General features: G+C 45.0%; 1 protein-coding gene across 3 annotated transcripts in view; it reads left to right on the forward strand.

Moving 5' to 3' along the window:
- Window positions 1–20948, forward strand: part of dab1b (DAB adaptor protein 1b) — a 78386-nt gene that overhangs the window by 46109 nt on the left and 11329 nt on the right. The window contains exons 4-11 of one of the 3 annotated variants that reach the window (XM_077504066.1): window positions 1734–1832; window positions 6890–7021; window positions 8893–9012; window positions 10349–10387; window positions 11780–11845; window positions 12815–12874; window positions 15686–15733; window positions 16038–16158. In XM_077504066.1, coding sequence (XP_077360192.1) covers window positions 1734–1832; window positions 6890–7021; window positions 8893–9012; window positions 10349–10387; window positions 11780–11845; window positions 12815–12874; window positions 15686–15733; window positions 16038–16158 — 685 coding nt within the window. The remainder of the gene's footprint in view (window positions 1–1733; window positions 1833–6889; window positions 7022–8892; window positions 9013–10348; window positions 10388–11779; window positions 11846–12814; window positions 12875–15685; window positions 15734–16037; window positions 16159–20948) is intronic. The other 2 variants (XM_077504075.1, XM_077504084.1) reach the window with 2 other exon arrangements.

The raw sequence follows: 20948 nt of genomic DNA on the forward strand, positions 1-20948 counted from the left end.
ATCCCATTTTATTCTATTTGCACCAAGCAGAGACATAATCCACTGTTGTCGATGTCAAGACATGCCAACCAAGACAGTCCCATTATATCCAGGAAATTCACAAAATCTGGATGGATTTCATCCTACTAACACCAAACATTTAAAGAACGTCAGTATTTGGTTATCTAAAGCAGTGGCTCTCAACCGCGGTCCTCATGTACCGTGCCCCTATCCAGTCTGTCTCCCACAGCAACACAGGTGTTTCAAACGATTAGCTAATCAGCAAGCTTGCATGAAGCCTGATAATCCTCAGGTGTGTTGGCTGAGAGAGACATGAAAACAGGCTGGATGGGGGTACTGAGGACCGGAGCTGAGAAACAGTTATCTAAAGGTTGGTTAGACGAACCAAAACAAAGAGAAACGTTCTTAGAACTTTGTGTTGTAGTTATGCTTAAGGTTCCCTAAACGTTGAGGGAATAATATGTGGAACCAGATTTACTAACGTTCTCTAAACATTCCAAAAACTTTCCATTGCAACTAAAGCGCTACCAAACACTAACCAAACCTAACTTCTGGGGGAATGTTACTGCAGGGAAAACATAGCATTCTCGGAACGTTATGGGAAATGAAAATTGTTGGCAGGGCATTCATTCCTAGGTCCCTGCCACCGAGAAGCATTTTAACCACCTTGGCAACATTACCCCTAGAGATACACTAGAATAGCCAACCTCGGAGTCAAAATTCTTCCTCATTGGAAGGCATGGCAGTGAAATTGAGGAGGTTTTCATAGTATTCCCCTCCAAGACCCACCATTCACAGTGTTTGATGGTGCACCACTTAACCTCTTGAGCCACCAGATAGTGGACCAGAACTCCGCAAAGTCATCCTAAAGTCATTCTTTAGAGCCTCACTGAACTCCTCCAGAGCACTGTCAACACCATTGAGGAGAGATGGATTGCCAAATATAATAATGATGAGTCAAGCCAAGAGTCACGCTCAGGTCTGGACTGAGAAATGTTGTGTCGTTGCCTTTGTCTATCATAATCCAGATGAAAGAAATCAGAATGACCTGCATGTCAAATATGAGCTGAGCTGAAAAGTTTTGAGGTGAAGGGAAGCTGATTCCAAATGAGGTCGACGTCTTGTTAATGTCACTGCGGTTTTGTCAGACATTAGGCAGGTCTTTTCTTCTTCTCCATTTTCTTCTCTGGCAACCTTTGTTCTATGAAAGACACATCAAGCACACTGGTAGCGTCAAAAGGAACACAGTGGAAATGTTAAGTGCCCCCGCCCTTTTTAAAAAAAATAAAATAAATTAGAGTCTGGGGGAAAAAAAGACGACTTCAAAGGCTGGCTCGATTGTTCAGTCAGCAATACATGCGAGCGAACAGGTCGCTGCATTTTGTCAGCAAATCTCCACTTATTGTCAGCTAGCACTCACATGTGCCACGCTGAAGTGCAGTAGAAACATTTAAAGAAGATGTGGGCGTAAAAAATTGGCCTGGGAGGGGAAAAAAAAGTCTGTAATTATACATAGAACTGGCTGCACAAGGTGATGTGAACTCCTGTGAGGCAGATACATTCAGAAAAGGAATCAGAAAGAACACGCTGTCCTATCGCACCTTACGTAACTGCTGTCACTCTATCCTGCAACGTCTTCCTCCATTGCCCACTCACCTAAACGAAAGCTTTGCGTCTCTCATTCAGAACTCATGTGCTTTCATCATGTCACGTCTCCCTTTTATCTCCTGCAGGGCATGGCTTCCACGGCACGTTCCAAAGGGGAGCACAAGCAGAGAGTCTTCTTGACCATCTCTTTTGGAGGGATCAAGATTTACTGTGAAAGATCAGGGGTGAGTCAGCAAGGGTAGGTACAGGAGGTCTCTGCCAGATGCTGTACTGGGAAGTTACTGTGCGGGACATCCAGAGGGCAGATGTTTGCACAATGGCTGCCGGGTCCTCCATCTTGTGAGCTTGGCATAAAACAACATCCTGCAACACAGGAGAGATCATTCACAAGGTTATTCTGATCATTTTTATCATTGGCTCCCTCTGTTGAGTACGATGTTTGCCACTGACTGAGTGTGTGTTATGTTGGCACTATTTTGTTGTGCGGAAGGTTACGTGCATTGTGTTGTTCAAGAAAAATAGAGGAGGGGCCTCCCTGTACTCGTTGAGTCAACGTGCAGGGCAGTGTGGTGACCGACTGAGAAAGGCAAAAGACGTCTCCTGTTTCGTGTATTACTTTTGCTCACAGACTCCATCTGAAAAGATGTTTACAGCTACCACAACCTCGGGCGAGGGACCAAGTGTCTCCCGAGCGCGAGACGAGAGATCCGCTGCGGAGCTATCAACACCCTCAAACGGAAAATCTTTTCAGTGAATATCTTCCGGCTTGTGAGTGATGGTGGCAGATCTTTGGCAGTAGCTAATTGAATTAAACTGGTTGAATTTATATCCCAGTAAGAGCAACATTATGCTTGGGGAAATATTTCAGATCATTCAGGGCATGTCTGCCTGCTAATGATGTAGCACAGTGCAATGAGCAATATTATGGTAATCTTACTAGATGGTCTGTTTCTACCTCCAACTTGGCCTTCTTCCCCTTGGCGAGCTCACAGGCCTGCTGTTCCATTACGGGATGACCGAGAGGCCTGACTCAACCCCCCACCCGCCTCCCCTCCCCTCATCCTGTGGCAGAGTGTCAGCTAGAAAGGCCCACTCTGCTCATCACAGCTAACTGATAATTAGCACGCTGTTCCACCCCTTAATGATCATTTCCACTAATACTAATTACACTGCAGGTCCACCTCAGCTGCGCTCAACTTATAATTATGCAGTATTTGTCCCGTAGCTTTCGACCTCCATGCCTCAACCATCTACCTCCCCACCTCTATGATAACATCTATTTTGTATATGACTGATGTGCTAATGGTGTGCCATTAAGCTCACCAACCAGCTCAGCACATTTGACAAGCCTATTTGTTGTTTGGGAAATCATGTCCCCCTAATGCTCATCATTTAATTCACTGATTACTGGCGGTAAATAACACTGCACACTCAATATCTCTTGAGTTATTATGGAGGAAATGGGGATCGCTCCCTTGCAGGCGGTAAGCATTTTGATGGAAACACTTTAGTTAAAGCTGACATGATTCTCTGCTGAATGGAGCCATATTAGTTTTGTATTTGAGATGCTCCCTGCTGAATTTGTCTAACATAAAGCTCCTCCCCTGCGCCTGAGCTTATCTCTACTAATAGTGGGGGGGCTTAGGTGGGTGTGCATGGGTGACAGCGCCCAAAAAGAGCGTGATGATGTGTGTTTCCAGCATTTATTTATTTATTTATTTTTTAATTTACCACCTGGTAGATTCAAACTCACTGTCACTCAGCAAGTCAGTTCAGTCAAGTTTCTATGTAATAATCTTACATTGAAATATATTTATTAGGCAGTGTGGCGTAAATGTGGTTAGCATGTGGGTCTCTCTTCACCATATACTCAAGCTTCCTACCATAATTCCAAAATATGTTAGGTTAAAAGAAGACTGTAACAACTATGGCCCAGGCCACCCTCTATTTTTTTCAAAGTTAACTCTCTGCAGTTGCAGAAACATTCCACAGCTCAGGAAGGATCTAATCTTGGTTAGCTCTGCAGGTGGTCACTCAACCACAAACAAAGCTCTTTTGAAGCCGCTGACCAGGTGACATAGGAATTTATGCGTCTGCCGAAAGAGTTTATTCAAGCCCGACTTCCCGGGGTCCGAGAAAACACCTTCAATGAATTAGAATATACAAACGACTGATCAAAGGAATGTTTATGACCTTTCTTATCAACCAGGGGGGACTCTCTGGCGTCGCCCCTCCAGGGGGCACTCCTGGAACGTCTAGATGGAGCAACAGCACCGTCAAGTGGTGAAACTTGGAACTATCCTTAGTGACAATTCATACAAGTAACCGCATTTTATACATTTATACCATGATAATTCTTGACAGATAACTGAACTACGAATGATTCATGTTATGTCTTTGTGTGTATGAACGTCCTATTTCATTTGTACTCCATAAGGAATGAAAGGTAATCAATATCTTTCAGTTCAGTCAGATTAGGCAAGTAGGAACTACCTTACAAATTAGTTTGATGCATTAATTGCGATTGGTGCCAAATATGTTGTGTGGGGAAAACTGATTTGCCAGACTGACCAAATTTAATGCCAAATTATTAATCCCTTTAATAATTTACTTTTTAAAGTCTGCATGAGCGAGCAGAAGGGTTTGCCACAGCATACCGAATCTCCGCCCATAGGCTTTAAAACAATGAGGGGACCTCACCTCTCTCTCTCTCTCCCGTTTCCACGCTGCCCCTCTTCGCTCTCGCCATCCTCACCTGCTACCTGCAAGCTCCGAGCCTGCTCCCACTGACTCTTTGTTCCAAGAAACTTGTCAAACACGTGGCCCCCTTTGTTCCTGGCAGCAACCATTGCCACGAGAGCAGACACTCGCTCCACGCCATGCCAAAGCAGGTGCAAACGCTGACCCCAAAGAGACTCTTTTACTCCCTTTTTCCTTGTTTTCCCCTTTTTTTCTTCACCATCGGTGACTGCCCGCCAGCAGCGAGCTCCGCGGCCCCCGGGGTACACTCGCAACGTACCGCCGGACTCAAGGTTGTGCACCCACGCTGCACCGCATCTCATCTGCTTTTCGGTGGCGCCCCGCTGCGGTGCAAGCGCACCTCCAACGGTTGGCCGTCCCCGTATGCAGGCACGCCGCGAACCGAGCTCCAACACCTGGAGTCGGACAGCTGTCCGGCAGAACCAACCTCGCCGGAGAAACATCTCGCCGACCAATCAAGGGACGAGCCGCGCAACTACGTCAACCCCCGAGCGGCTCCCTTGCTCACCCGTGGAATAGCCCCTTTTTTTATTTTTCTTGCCTTTTTGAACGAACATTGACTATTTTTCCCCCTTTTCCAAAGACCTCCCGTTTCTGCTTGTTCTACGCAGCATCCAACTCGTAAGTGCACGTTTGATGCCCCCAATTCGGCATATCACTGTGTGCAACTTACATTTGAAACATATCACAGATCTGGCAAGTAAAATTTTTCTTTTTCCTGTTTCCTTATTCGTTCGCATTCTTTCCCTATTTTGACTAGCTTTATTTGATTTCTTTTCTTCTGACGGTAGAATAGTTAGATAGGCCGTGTTTTGATTCTGTAGTGTAGCAATCGTGAATAAATGCATGTTTTATTAACTCTATTCCGCCAAAATCATCTGTGTTTCCGAGTGGATTATTATTCTTTTCTTAGTACAACGAACCACTGAATATCGAGTGTGGCGACTTTAGATTATAAATGACTAATGAAGAAAGGATTTTGGTCGTTGTTTGCTCCTGTTAACCCAAAGCAAAGCCAACGTGGTGCCCCTAGAGGTTATCAAGGTAATTACAATTTACCTCTGTAACGTCCAGATTATTAACTCTTTGACTGCCAGGCGTTATAAAAACAAAACAAAAAAATCCACAGTGCCAGCCGCTTTTGAGCATTTTAACTCATCTTTCAAGGCAAAAAGAATATTGTTTGCCTTTACTACATATACAATGTGGCTACTCAATGAAAGATCGCATTCCATTCATTGGAATTTTACTAATCATCATGAAACGCAGTCAAAGAGTTAATTCGTCAAAAAGACGACCCAATTATCGCTACAAGACTCTAAACTGCCCACAATATGAATGTGAGTGTGAAATGTTTGTCTATATGTGCTCTGTGATTGGCTGATGACCAGTCCATTGTCTACCCTGCCTCTTGCCCAATGTCAGCTGGGACAGGCTCCAGCTCACTTGTGATCCGAATGAGGACAAGCACTAAAGCATTTTAAGTTCCCACATTAAAAGTGAAATTCACTTTTCACAGTATGTATTGTCTATTCAAATCTTCCCTTTCCTTCTGTTAAATAACACACATTAGCAAACTATTACTGAATGAAACATTATTGTGTCTTTTCAGCTGCCCAATATCAGCAGGTAGCAGCACACACTTTTGCATTTGTTTTGAAAACAACTTGTAAATAAAGAGCATCCACATCATTTTTAGTTGACTGTCTCATTGTCAATCAACTCTAACAACAATGCACCTGTCATTGGCCATTATATTATAAAACACTGCCTGCCCGCCTTTGTTACTAAGGTTGTCACAAAGTCGCAATAATATAATACCAAAAGTAGTAAAAATTTCATGCACGAAAACAACAATACTGTATCTATATTAATTAAACCTTGTCTGTACAAAAATAACACTTAAAAGCAACAAAAAAAAAAGTGCTACTTGTAACAACAACAAAGCATGATGGGAAAGCCTCCTACGATTAACGTTGCTCTCTTCAAGCTAGTGTTAGTCAGTTCAGTATTGCACCAGAAGTTGTATGAAGACATTTCATGTTAGCCGCCTTAATCTTGCTGGTTTAACTTTATTTGGTGTGTCATAAGTGTAAAATGCCTTATCCCATTGAATGTACATTTGCTTCTTGGTTTCTTCTTGCCCTGTTTTTGTCCATTTTACGTTCACATACTTGTTCAAATAAAAAATGATCGTGGTCTTGCAAGAACATTCAATTACATTTTTGATCAAATACAATATGAATATCGTTGGAGGGAATGCTCATTTGTTTTGCATTGACTGTGCAATTGTGTATGTTCATTAAAACATGAACTAAAGTGAGTCGATCTGAGCCCTGAAACTCCAGGGCTGAGAATGAGTCTCAGTCCGGCCCTGTACGTAACCAACTACGCCCTGATCAGCTTGTGATCAGCTTGTGGTTATTCTTGTCAATTACTCTTTCCGCCTGTACATTCAAATATTGCAGTCCTTAAAGCTACTGACGAACTTAAACATTTCTTCTCTACCTCTGTTGTCCAGGTACTCCAGCATCAGCATTCAGTCCATGAAATCAGCTATATTGCCAAGGACACCAGGGATCACCGGGCCTTTGGCTACGTATGTGGAAAGGAGGGCCACCACAAGTTTGTCGCCATGAAGACTGCCCAGTCGGTGAGTACTTTGATGGAAGCACTTGTCAACTCTTCTATTATAATACATATCACAATTAGTGCGTTAATTTTTATCCATCCAGCCATTTTCTTAACCGCTTATTCCTCACAACGGTCGCAGGAGGTGCTGTAGCCTATCTCATCTGGCTCTGGGCAGTAGGCGGGGGACACCCTGAACTGGTTGCCAGCCAAGCGCAGGGCACACAGAGACGGACAACCATCCAAACACAGAAGCACACCTAGGGACAATTTGGAGCACCCAATTAACCTGCCATGCATGTCTTTGGAATGTGGAGACCGGAGTACCCGGAGAAGACCCACGCGGGCACGGGGAGAACATGCAAACTCCACCCAGGAAGGCCGGAGCCTGGACTCGAACCCGAGTCCTTAGAACTAGGAGGCGGACGTGCTAACCAGTCATCCACCGTTACGCCCGCGTTAATTTTTAGTTAATTTAAAATTCCTTTAATGCCACTATTTATTTATTTATTTAATTTTTTTTTACCACCCCTTACTTGGAAAGCCTGTACTGGGAGAATTCCAGTCGCAACGCAACAGACACACCCACCTCAAAATTTAGCAGAATTAAATTTAGTAATGATTTATATATATATATATATATATATATATATATATATATATATATATATATATATATATATATATATATATATATACATACGGAGACTGGGGTTAACTTCCATCCATCCATCCATCTTCTTGACCGCTTATTCCTCACAAGGGTCGCGGGGGCTGCTGGTGCCTATCTCAGCTGGCTCTGGGCAGTAGGCAGGGGACACCCTGGACTGGTTGCCAACCAATCGCAGGGCACACAGAGACGAACAACCATCCACACTCACAAGCACACCTAGGGACAATTCGGAGCGCCCAATTAACCTGCCATGCATGTCTTTGGAATGTGGGAGGAGACCGGAGTACCCGGAGAAGACCCACGCGGGCACGGGGAGAACATGCAAACTCCACCCAGGAAAGTCCGAGCCTGGACTCGAACTGGGGTTAACTTGTATTTTATAATTTGAAATATGTGCAGAATTTCACGTTACTAGATAGTTCTAAATATGAACTATGAACGGTCACCAGCGTCTTACAAATGCAATTATGAAATCTAGTGGCAGAAAAATGATCTCAACACAAATTCATGTCACACTCGTTTATTTTGTTTGGGGCAGTAGCCTACATCTTTTTAATTTTAACACAATTTTATGAATTATTTTATGAAATTGCTGTATGAAGGACTAAACAATGCAGCCATATTTCTATTAGTTTAACTTTTTTTCTACTTTTATATTAACAAGAGTATGAAAACAGAGAAAAATATTCTGTTGCACATTTTATTGTACATTTAGATCAGCTATAAAATTTACGGGGCGACACGGTGGTCGACTGGTTAGCATTTCTGCCTCCCAGTTCTGAGGACTCGGGTTCAAGTCCAGGCTCCGGTCTTCCTGGATAGAGTTTGCATGCTCTCCCCTGCCTGCGTGGGTCTTCTCCGGGTACTCCGGTCTCCTCTCACATTCCAAAGACATGCATGGCAGGTTAATTGGGCGCTTCGAATTGTCCCTAGGTGTGCTTGTGTGTGGTTGTTCATCTCTGTATGCCCTCCGATTGGCTGGCAACCAGTCCAGGATGTACCTCGCCTACTGCCCAAGGCCAGCTGAGATAGGCTCCAGCATCCCCGTGACCATTGTGAGGAATAAGCGGTCAAGAAAATGGATGGATGGATAAAATTTGTGATTAATCATGAGTTAAATATTGAAGTTATCTCCAAATCCTCCTCTTGCCCGAGTGAAGTGAGTGGATTACTCCCCATTTCGCACACCATCATCCTTCGATTTTCACTCCCCTCCACAGGCGGAGCCTCTCATCATTGACCTGCGTGACCTCTTTACACTCATCTACGACATTAAGCAGCGAGAGGAGATGGAGAAAAAGGCCCAGAAGGACAAACACTGTGAACAGGCGGTCTACCAGGTAGGACTGAAAAAGAATGTTGCATTATATTTCGCATTCCATTCTCTTTGCCTATATACTATACACTCACTCACCCACTTTATTACAAACACCTGTATAGTAGTGATGGCAAAATGAAGCCCCGTAAAGCAATGAAGCCCTGCAGTGAAATGCTTCACACACACGTAGGGGCTTCAAGATGATTCATTTCCTCGACTACGCCATCATGTGGACAGAAAAATGTATAACATGCTTGGTGCATGCAATAAAATGGTGGGGTGTAAATCATGCTCTAAATACAAAATAATATATATTTGAAGAGTGTTTTAACATGAATTGTTCTGTGTTACTTTGTCTATGTTTGTGCTTATGCAACAAGTGAAAAAATGAGGTAAAATAAAGTGCTTATTCATTTTTATTTAAAAACAATATTTTTTCCAAAGTTTTTCGACTCAGGCGGTTTCTTTTTGTGCATAGAATTTCACCTGCTTTTGAAAAAACTCTTTCACATGGTACTGATGAAGCAGGGGTGCATAGATATGAGACAGCAAGTTTGTATAAACTTGGAAGCGCATATTTCTGTGATTCCCAGTACTGAAGGGGATTTTCAACTCTGGGGATATTTTCTTCTCTTTCTTGCTGGTTCCTTGAACTCCATCGCAAAAAAAGAAGCTCGTCGTCGTCGGTCAAATCGAATGCAAAATGCAAAGAAGTACCGCAGTAAGGGACCCGAAAACACAAAAAGTGAAGGGGAATCCATAGCGTTTCTTTGCCGCTTTTATTTCGAACTACACTCAAACCTAGCGAATCATTTCCTGAATCAGTCACGTGGTACACCCGCTTCGCGGGGCTTCAAACGTCATCACGTACGTCATCGACACACGCATTGAATCGCCGTTCATGAACCACTCATCTACATTACTCGGCACACGCTTCAGGGATTCGACCCGAGAAGCACATCACTACTGTATAGTCTAATGAGCTTAAATGCAACTACAATCATGTTCATAAATACCTCCCTGAGAGAGTCAATAGGCTCCCTTTTTTTGTATAGGAGACATTTTAAATACAGCTCTTGAAATGGATGTCATAATTTTGTTGTGCATTAGTGCTGAAACAGGAGCTGTATTGTATTCTCTATAGCAAATTATGTGTGCGCTCACGCTTGCTGGCAAAAACACACACAAAAAGGTCCATTATTTCCATACTATTTTGCTGTAAAATGTGTTGTGTGCCTTCTACCTATCTATCTATCTATCTATCTATCTATCTATCTATCTATCTATCTATCTATCTATCTATCTATCTATCTATCTATCTATCTATCTATCTATCTATCTATCCTCCTGCCGCACAGACCATCCTGGAGGACGAAGCAGACGATCCCGTTTACCAGGTAGGTGTGCAGGCACACATTGCAAGAATCCTCATGGCTTTCTTGTTTTGCCACAGCTTCTCTTTTTACTCCTTGGGAATTCAAGAGTATTTGATTCTTCATTTGCATACTTGATCTGGTCACTGATCTGCACAAATTAATGATTCAACAAGTTTAACCACCCAGTGATGCCCAGTGGACCATCTTCGCAGACAGTTTTGTTCAACCATTCAACTTTCATTTGCCAGTGCAATGTTGTAAAACCATATATATATATATATATATATATATATATATATATATATATATATATATAAATATATATATATATATATATATATATATATATATATATATATATATATATATATATATATATTATGTTGATTTGTGTCAGTGTTCCAGTCTCTTCCAAAGATCTGCTCCCACCCAGAATTGTGATTTACCCCTCTTTTTGGCTGCACTTGATTTTATGTTTCTGTCTTTCTGCTCACACTGAATACAGACAACACTAACTCTTAAGCTGATCTCTTATGTGTAATCACCTCCCGACTCATCTGTTTGTTGCTTTTGAATATCTGCATAGTCATTCATTTGGCAGTGTTATTTTGACATTGGTTGACAAAACTACAGCTACGGGGCCAGGGAATCATAGGATTCACTCTACATTTTTAGAAATCACTTTGATACTGATGATGGTGTCTGACACATTCTACAGTTAATAGCTATTAAATTATGCTAATTATGTATCAAATTTAGATCTTTATAGAGCACTATTTGAAACACTGTACTTTAAAATTAGTATATAATTGGATTATATTATAATTCTTGATTGCTTTGTGACATTTTCCAAATATATAAGAAACACCAAATTGAATTTGAATTCATATGATCCTGATGGAAACACCCAAGCGGATCAAAAACATTTTTTTCTTTCACTATCGCTGAGAAATAAACCAATATCAACTGTCAATCTCAGAAATGAAACCGTTTTGCAAATTATTTAATTTGAGGTCCATAGTATTACAATATGTAAACACTTACAGATCACTCCATGAAATTTTAGACGTAGTTTCTGTCACAGATGTAGAGCCTCATGTTTCTGTTGACCTCTGGTTACAACCTCCGCATTGCTATGAACTGCTACCTGACTTATTATACTTGTGCTCTTTCCCCTTCCCACCCTTTTTTTTCTTTCTTCCTCATGCCCCCTCTCCTTTCTCTTGTGCTCCATTTTGTTTTGTTTTTTACACCTTCCGTGGTCCCTTTTCACTCCCCACATGATACCACCCACACCCCGCTCCCTCGTGTACTCTCATCATGTTGCAACCCCTCATCCTTTCCCTGTATTTTACATGCGAACCTGCCGTGTGTCTCTCCTCTCTGCGCTTCTACACCTACTACCTTCTGTAGTACATAGTGTTTGAGGCTGGACACGAACCCCTGCGTGGCCCCCAGTCAGAAGAGAGCGTTTATCAGGTACAAAGACAAAGCCTCGCCCCCTTTCTTCTCCCTTATATTTACCCTGTGATAGAGGATAATAGTACTAACAGCAAGCGCCTGTCGAAAGCTCATCACTTTGAGACATTTCTGCAGATTCAGGTTTAAATGTGATGTGGAAGGCTCTTTGTTTAAAGATGAGAAGGGAAAGCTGTGCAGGAAGTTTGTGTTTGAGATGTCAAGTGAAAAAGCCTCACGTAGCATCTACCAGCTGCAAGCGCGGTCAAGGTCAGTTTCATCTATGTGATTTAGGCCTTTGACTTTTTTTTTTTTTTTTTCCTCTAAGACCATTTGAAGGAGAAGCTAGGACTTCAGGGACCTGTTGTACGGTTTAATCCGACGGCCTCCTCCCAGCTTTCCTTTCTCTCTGCTGCTCTCCTCCTCTTCCTCCTTCTCTTTTTGCCTCGCTGTATCTTCCTCTGAAGATGAAAGATGCAGAGAAAGAGAGCGAGAGAGATTAATCACTTGCCATGCCATTTGATCTGGCAGTGAAGCAAGATCAATAGACTTGAGGGGGGAGGGAAACATAAGCAAAAGTTAACCAGTACGAGGAGTGAAGAGAGACGGGTGGAGAGGTTAAAAGCGACAGCTTGTTCTCGTGACTGGGAGAGAAATATTAGCTGAGGCAATTTCTTATTGTCAGATAAGCTTTACTGCTGGAGAATAACAATAGGCTTTCTTAATGCTCACCCAACATCCATAGCCATTGTTTGCAATCAATATTGATTTAACTAGAATTGATTCAGCAGCACAACTGTAGAATTTGCATAATCCCATCGCTACAAAAGATAGAATTACGTCAGAAATAGACTGAACCAAAATAGACTTAGTAAGCTTTTTATAGTTTAGTAGTGTCAGCCCTGATATTAAATACTCAGCCTGCTAAATAATAAGAAAAACAGTGTTGCCATGCTATTTACATTTGAATCGACCTCCAATCCAATGCAGGTCCCTACCAGTCAGCAGAAGGAAGGGATCTATGATGTCCCCAAACGCCATTTCATGACTGTAGGTGTTCTTTTATTTTTTATTATTTGTTTCTATACACCTCCACCCTCAAACCTCTCACAGGGTCCTCGTGAAAAAATAAATAAATAAATAAAAATCAGATAGCTGATTTGTCGACCGTGCATATGACATGCCTGCAATTTCACAGGACATTAGTGAGGCAGGCTCCAAAATTCAGCACTATTCAACATCTGATGCAGGTTCCGGCCAGATGGTCCAGACGAAATCAGCATGTCATTTGTCTGGTCCAGTTAACTGGATAAATAAATACAGGCAGAGTCATCTCTATCTTCCTTCAGAGGATGACAATGTGAGGTTTGTCGGTAGGGTGTTGGTGCTTTGAGTTGCATGCAGTGGAGCCATTTAGTCTTCATGTAGTCCACTAATCAAGCTGCCCCTTAATGAGAGAGACGGTTTTCCAACACAATACAACCAATTCGTTGTTTTGAAATGTGCCAAATTATGACCAAGTGTTATGTACTGTAGTTTAGCGACATGTAAATAGCAAAAAAAATAAAATAAAAAAATAGTCAACTGAACCATAATAGGAGTTCCTAGGACTCAAACCTGGGTCGTCTGGTCTGACTGCGCTAACAGGCCAGTGATTGTTTTAGTGTTGACTACATGTATTGTAATGTCAACCATACTACAACCTCAACCTCTTCCTAATCTCAAGCATTAGTTTCCTATGTGAAGACGTAACATGTACTGTACAACCTCACTGAAAACCCAATACTAACCCCAACCAATATTATCCCATCTCAGAAGCGACAAAGAATTGACATCATGCGCAGAACGTACCAAAGTCTTGTTCGTCTTGTGACGTCGGGGGAGCTGTCATGGAATACGCTCAATTTAGTCATATTTTCGTGCATTGTAAACCGACCAATATGGTCATATTGTGTTGGAGGACTTGTTGAATAAGAAGGCTTTCATTTACGAAAACAGTGACTACATTTGCATACAGTTAATATGGGGTGTTAGGTCAAAACTCCGGTTTCTGAAACATTTGGGATAACCCGTTTACATCACTGGTGTATGAGTGTGCTTGTGAATGGGTGAATGTGAGGCTTTGTAAAGCGCTTTGGGCACCATATCGTGTGGATAAAGCACAATTTAAACTAAAAATAAAAAAAAAAGCAGTCCATTTACCATTTACATACGTGAGCAGACAGTTACTCCCATATTCATATCCCAGTCTAAGCTGGGATGCAGACTTGTCGTTACATAAATAGACGTCATTTCCGTGTTTAATTTTCTATGGTCAATAAAAGACATTATATTCAGGTCACTCACAACACTAATAAAGTAGTCGGTTTCCTCCTCGCTCCAAAAACTTTCCGTTGTGCCGTGACTGACTTTCTCCGTTTTTGTTTACCACTTGTGTATTACTGGCGGTTTGATTGAGTTATATACATGCACGCTTAGCGAGTGGGAACTTGCAAATAGAACATGCACAGAACACAAACGAATGTTCCGTTCCACGAAGGTACACCGACACGTGTTTATGTAGGGCTAACTCAACTGATTTTTAAAAACCCGAATAAGAACATATTATGCACATTAACAAATGTTTTATGAGTGTTTACATGGCCTTTCAAAACCTGAGTATTGCCAATATTTTGGTTTTGAAATGGTTATTGACTATATGTAAACGTAGTCACTGAAGGCACGTTCCTCCCAACCATTCAAACAACAAAATAACATTCCATTTCATCCATCATGCAGCAATAACCTATCCAATGGCTTTGAAAAGCATTTCTTCTCGTTTGTTAAATAAGAAAAGTCCTAGCACAGTCCTTCTCTCTCACCGCTGTGCTCGTGCTTGTTGCTCAGCATTATCAAACAGATAACCTGCCCCGGCCCCTCACTATCTCACTCATACAGCCCCATGCTAGTATAAGTAGCAGCGCCTCCATAGCTCTAAGTGTTACTGCTTGTCTGTTCATTCAGTTGGAGCTTTTCAAGAGCCAAGAGCTCCCCTGATGTGTGTCAGTGCCTGCAGGGAGAGACCTCAGTGCACACTTGTTTACTTCTCTCCAAACTCAGAGCCATTCTGCGAGCCCTCGGTGGTCACAAAGTGCAAACTGTGAGATCGGTTATGTTGAAGATGACATAAAAGACCTGTTTGCAGCGCCACTAATTGCTGGGATGTCTCCCATGTCTTCCTTTCGTTCTGTTCTGGGATGGTTATGTTTCCACATGCAGCGCTTTATTTACAGCATGCAAATCCTTGTGTTTTCTGTTCTTTTGTGGTGATTCATTGTCTGCTTATGCATGGCCCCAGATACATTTCATGCAACGTAGCTCTTCCATAGCTTCAATAATAGCCGTGTCACCCCCATCATCTGCTCATAATGTGGCCTCTTTGTCCAAGACAGGTGTTCTAGGAGCTTCTTCCCTCATCTGCTCCTCTGTTTCTAGTCGATCTGCTCGCACGGTAGCATCAGCATTCTAAAGCAGGTCAGACTCTCATAGGACCCTTTTGATTGGCAGACACAAGAATATCTAATCAGGGTCTGTTTTATGGAACTGAATAGCCCCTTACCCACTCAATTATAGTGAACCATGAAAGGCCCATTCAAGATCCATTTTCTGATAATGGAACAAAGGGATAGTAGTTTCTTTCCATGCACAGCGCAAATGCCTGAGTGAATAGCTGTCTCACCCGTACCCCACCCACCGACTCTACCACCACCATCACCACCGTAGTCTATGTGGAGATGAATTTAAGAATGTATGAGTATTGAATTTCAATTTCATGATGTGTCACTGTACCTTTTGCTATCTCTCCTTTGGTTCCTTTCACAGAATATCAACCACTTCGATCTTTTCGGAGACATGTCCACTCCTCCCTCGGTTAGTACTGCCCACACAAAAGCAAACATCCTGAAGCGGTACTCGATAATTTTTTACTCCAATGTTATGTGTAATATACATGTATTTCTATTTGTGTACTTGATTGTCTATTGTATACATTTTCTTTTGGCCAGAAAGGTACAGGTATGTTCCCACGCTGTGAATGCCAAATGCCAACGGTACAAAAGTCATACATTTGACATTCTATGATGCTCTACTGTACAGTACTTATTTCTGCAAGTACTGTTGAATAAAGACAAACTGACTTTGATAAAGTGATCATCCGTGCCATGTTCTCTCTCAGATGCCCCCTTCACCTGCCAACACACTGGACCCGAGCAGGAGCAGCCGCCAGCAGCAGCAGCAGCAGTGCCACAATCCTGCCGAGATGTATGCTCCCTTCAGCCCGACCTCTGTGCCATCAGGTGAGTTGCCTAGATTGAAATATCAGAATCTTTATTGGCCAAGTACCGTATTTTCCACACTATAAGGCACACCGCATTATAAGACGCACCTTCAATGAATGACATATTTTAAAACGTTTTCCATATATAAGGCTGGGGTTACGTTATGCATCCATTAGATGGTGCTGCGCTAAAAGGAATGTCAACAAAACAGTCAGATAGGTCAGTCAAACTTTATTAATAGATTACTGTCACGCCGCCACGCTGGTCATGCTTTTATTTTTGCACTCATGTTTCCGGTTTATTTTGAAGTCATTAACCACCCTCTCACCTCAGGTCACTTGCCCTTCCTCCTGCACAGTAATCACCGGTCCACGCCCATGATTGTTTCCACCTGCCACCAATCACCCCACCTATAAAAGCCATCAGCCACCACCTGCAGTTGCCGAAGTGTCACAACCCGTGCATGGAAGCGTCCTCACAGCCCTTGAGCCACAGTCCTTGTTTTTGCCTTGCCTTGTCTTGCGCCCTTAGTTTGCCCCTTGTTTTCCTCCCTAGTGGAGCGCCTTTTGTTGTCCCCGTTTTTGAGTGCCCTTTTTGTCTCTCCAGTTTGGAGCTCTTTTTGTTCAGCGTTTTTTCCCTCTTTAAGAGGCGTCTTGTGTTCCCTGTCATTAAAACTGCAGCCTTTGAGGCCAACTTATCACCTGCGTCTGAGTCCTACCTCTTCACGTCGTGTCAGTACACCGGCCAGAATGGACTCAGCAGGCAAGTTGGAGATCTGGCTACAGACCCAAGAGACTCGCTTGTCGCACCAGGAGGAGGTCCAGCAAGCCATGGCCACCCGGATGGGGGAACTTGCTGGACAAGTTCAGGACCTGGTGAACCACCTGCAACGCTCCACGTTACCCGCCACGAGACAGGAAACCACAGCTGAACCGCCATCTGCCACTCCAGCATCTACCGGAGTAGGCCTGAGACTGGCTCCCCCGGAGCGTTACTCGGGAGAACCAGGACACTGCCAGGCCTTCCTGACAGAATGCGACATACACTTTGAACTTTCGCCACAGGCCTTTCCTACAGACCGTTCCCGCGTGGCCTTCAGGACCTCTCACCTGACCGGACGAGCCAGAGACTGGGCCACCGCTGAATGGGCACGGAACTCCCCGACCTGTTCAACCTCAGCCGGTTTTTGCACAGCTCTCCGCCAAGTTTTTGATCCGGTCAGTATGAATTGAGAGAAGGCTCGAGAACTCAGTTGTCTTCGACAAGGCAGAGAATCGGTCAACGATTATGCCATCCGATTCCGAACTTTAGCAGCCAAGAGTGGCTGGAACGCCACCGCACTCTACGATCATTTTTTAAAGGGGCTCACAACATCAATGCAGAAACTCTTGCTTCCCGTGGACTTACCCGGCGACCTGGACTCATTGATTTCGCTGGCCATCCGCACGGATCATCGGAGGCGAGATCTCGTGCAGACCAGCGGACTCCAACGGAAAGCCGGCTCTGGATTCCTCCGGCACCCATCGGCAAGAGAGTCTCCACAACGTGCGCTTCCCCAGTCGTCCACCGCGGGGAGGGCTGGCGAGAGTGTCGAGGAACCCATGCAGCTTGACCGCGCCCGACTGACCCAGCACGAACGCCAGCGACGTCGCCAGGAGGGGCGGTGCTACTACTGTGGAGAACAAGGCCATTTGGTGGTAGCCTGCCCCACCAAGAGAGGCTCCCCGGTGAGTTCGGTGAGTTCCGACTCTCCCACGCAATTCAAGAACCGAAAACTCACTCACGTCAGGATTTCTTGCCATGCGATCACCACGGACTTGCCAGCCCTCATCGACTCCGGGGCAGATGAGAGCCTCATGGATTGGGGACGAGTGGAAAAGTTGCAGGCGGGCACGGAGCCACTTACCACCAATATGAGGGCCAGGGCACTCAATGGAAAGGACTTGTTCATTATCATGCACATCACAGGCCTCTCGAGGTCCATATTGGACAGCACCGAGAACACATTCGCTTCCATGTTTGTCGATCCCCGTCACACACACTGGTCTTGGGACATCCCTGGTTGCGCTTGCACAACCCCCGCATTGACTGGCGATCTGGGCAAATCCTGGAATGGGGAAAGGACTGTGAGCACCATGGGCTGGAGCAGCCAGCGGCAGATGCACCCTCAGCTGCCGTCCGCCAGGTGACCCTCGCGACCGACCATGACTACCCGGACCTGAACACCATTCCCACATGTTATCATCATCTCCGAGAGGTGTTCAGTAAATCCAAGGCCATGTCACTCCCTCCACATCGACCCTACGACTGTTCAATTGAGCTGATCCCGGGATCTACCGTCCCCAAAGGTAGAATGTACTCTGTTTCGGGGCCCGAACGCAAAGCCCTCAACGAATACATTGACACGTCTTTGAAGGCCGGACTTATCCGGCCATCCTCATCGCCAGCTGGAGCTGGGTTTTTCTTCGTGGGCAAGAAGGATGGCTCCTTGCGGCCTTGTATTGACTACAGTCCCCTGAATGAAATAACTATCAAGAATCGATATCCTCTGCCCTTGATGTCATCCGTATTCGACCAGTTGCAACAGGCCAAGGTCTTTACCAAATTGGATCTCCGGAATGCATATCATCTGGTCAGGATTCGGGATGGTGACGAGTGGAAGACTGGCTTCAATACCCCCCGCGGCCACTACGAGTACCTGGTCATGCCATTTGGACTCACTAACGCGCCTGCGGTATTCCAAGCCCTGATCAATGACGTGCTCAAGGATTTCATAGACCATTTCGTATATGTATATCTAGACGACATCCTGATCTACTCACCGGACCTGAATACTCATCAAAAACATGTGACCAAAGTCCTGCAACGTCTTCTCAAGCATCAACTATACGTGAAAGCAGAGAGAAGCCTTTTTCATGTGGACACTATTGCCTTCCTGGGCTTTGTCATATCCCCTGGGAAGGTCGAGATGGAGTCGGAAAAGGTCAGCGCGGTGCGAGATTGGCCCACGCCGGAGTCAAGAAAAAAGGTTCAACAATTCCTGGGCTTCGCCAATTTCTACCGCCGCTTCATTCGTAACTTCAGCACCATCGCTGCCCCACTACACGCCTTGACCTCCCCTCAGCTACGTTTCAGCTGGACCCCTGAAGCCAACGCCGCCTTCACAGAGCTCAAGAAACGTTTCACAGAGGCGCCGATACTCAGAGTCCCCAATCCTAGTCGCCAATTCGTGGTCGAGGTGGATGCCTCCAATCTTGGAGTCGGAGCCGTCTTGTCCCAACGCTGCCAGGAGGATGGCAAGGTTCACCCCTGCGCGTTTCTGTCCCGGAAACTGTCCAAGGCTGAGCGCAACTACAGCGTTGGCGACCGAGAACTTCTGGCGGTCAAGGTCGCCCTCAAAGAGTGGAGGCACTGGCTGGAGGGCGCAGAACACCCCTTCATCATATGGACTGACCACCGCAACTTGGAGTACCTCCGCCAGGCCAAGAGACTGAATCCCCGACAGGCCAGATGGTCATTGTTTTTTAACAGATTTTCTTTCTCCTTGACTTACAGACCAGGAAGCAGAAATCTCAAAGCTGACGCACTATCACGAATCCATGATCCTGATACCACTGTGACTGAACCTGAACCCATCCTCCCCAAAGACTGCGTAATAGGAGCCATGTCCTAGCAAATCGAGGAGGAGGTCAAAGAAGCCCTCAAAGACACGAGCCCTCCCAAGGAGTGTCCACCACGACGGCTCTATGTACCAGAAACCCTGCGGGCTCAGGTGATGCATTGGGCACACACCTCTCGTTTGTCTTGCCACCCAGGAACCCGCAGGACCCTGTTTGCCGTCGCCCGGAGGTTCTGGTGGCGTTCCATGGAGACCTCGGTGCAGGAGTACGTCAAGGCCTGCCCAGTATGTGCCAGAAACAAAACATCGACACAACCACGGATGGGCCTTCTTCAACCACTCCCTGTACCTTCAAGACCCTGGGCCGAAATATCTTTAGACTTTGTCACTGGACTTCCCGTTTCACACGGTAAAACCACCATTCTCACTGTTGTCGACCGCTTTTCAAAAATGGTCCGATTCATCCCACTATCCAAGCTACCCTCAGCCAAACGAACTGCAGAAGTCATGATTGACCAGGTGTTCCGGGTCCATGGATTCCCTCGACACATTGTGTCAGACCGCGGACCTCAATTCGTGTCAGCAGCTCGACTGGCACTACAGCGTCAAGGGGACAGAGTGAAAAGAGCTGCTGACCGGAAGAGGAGACCCGCGCCACAGTACCAGCCGGGTCAAAGAGTCTGGCTGTCCACAAAGAACCTACACCTCAAGGTACCATGTCCAAAGTTGGCCCCAAGATTTGTGGGCCCGTTTCCCATTGCCAAGTCCATAGGTCCTGCCGCCGTGCGCCTTCGCCTGCCTCGGTCCCTCTGCACCCACCCCACCTTCCACGTGAGCCAAGTCAAGCCAGTCCAAGCCAGTTTCCTGGTCCCGCCCGAGCCTGCACCGCCCCCTCCGGAGATAGTGGAGGGGGGACCGGTGTACAAGGTCAGAAAGTTGTTGGATGTCAGAAAGCGGGGCCGGGTACGTCAGTATCTGGTGGACTGGGAGGGATACGGGCCAGAGGAGAGGCAGTGGGTGCCCTCCCGATTCATCGTGGAACCCTCCCTCATCGACGAGTTTCATGAGGAACATCCTGACCTGCCTGGGCCGTCAGGAGCCGGCCGTTGAGGGGGGGGTACTGTCACGCCGCCACGCTGGTCATGCTTTTATTTTTGCACTCATGTTTCCGGTTTATTTTGAAGTCATT

Source organism: Festucalex cinctus, chromosome 1 (assembly GCF_051991245.1).
Source record: "Festucalex cinctus isolate MCC-2025b chromosome 1, RoL_Fcin_1.0, whole genome shotgun sequence".
NCBI lineage: Eukaryota > Metazoa > Chordata > Actinopteri > Syngnathiformes > Syngnathidae > Festucalex > Festucalex cinctus.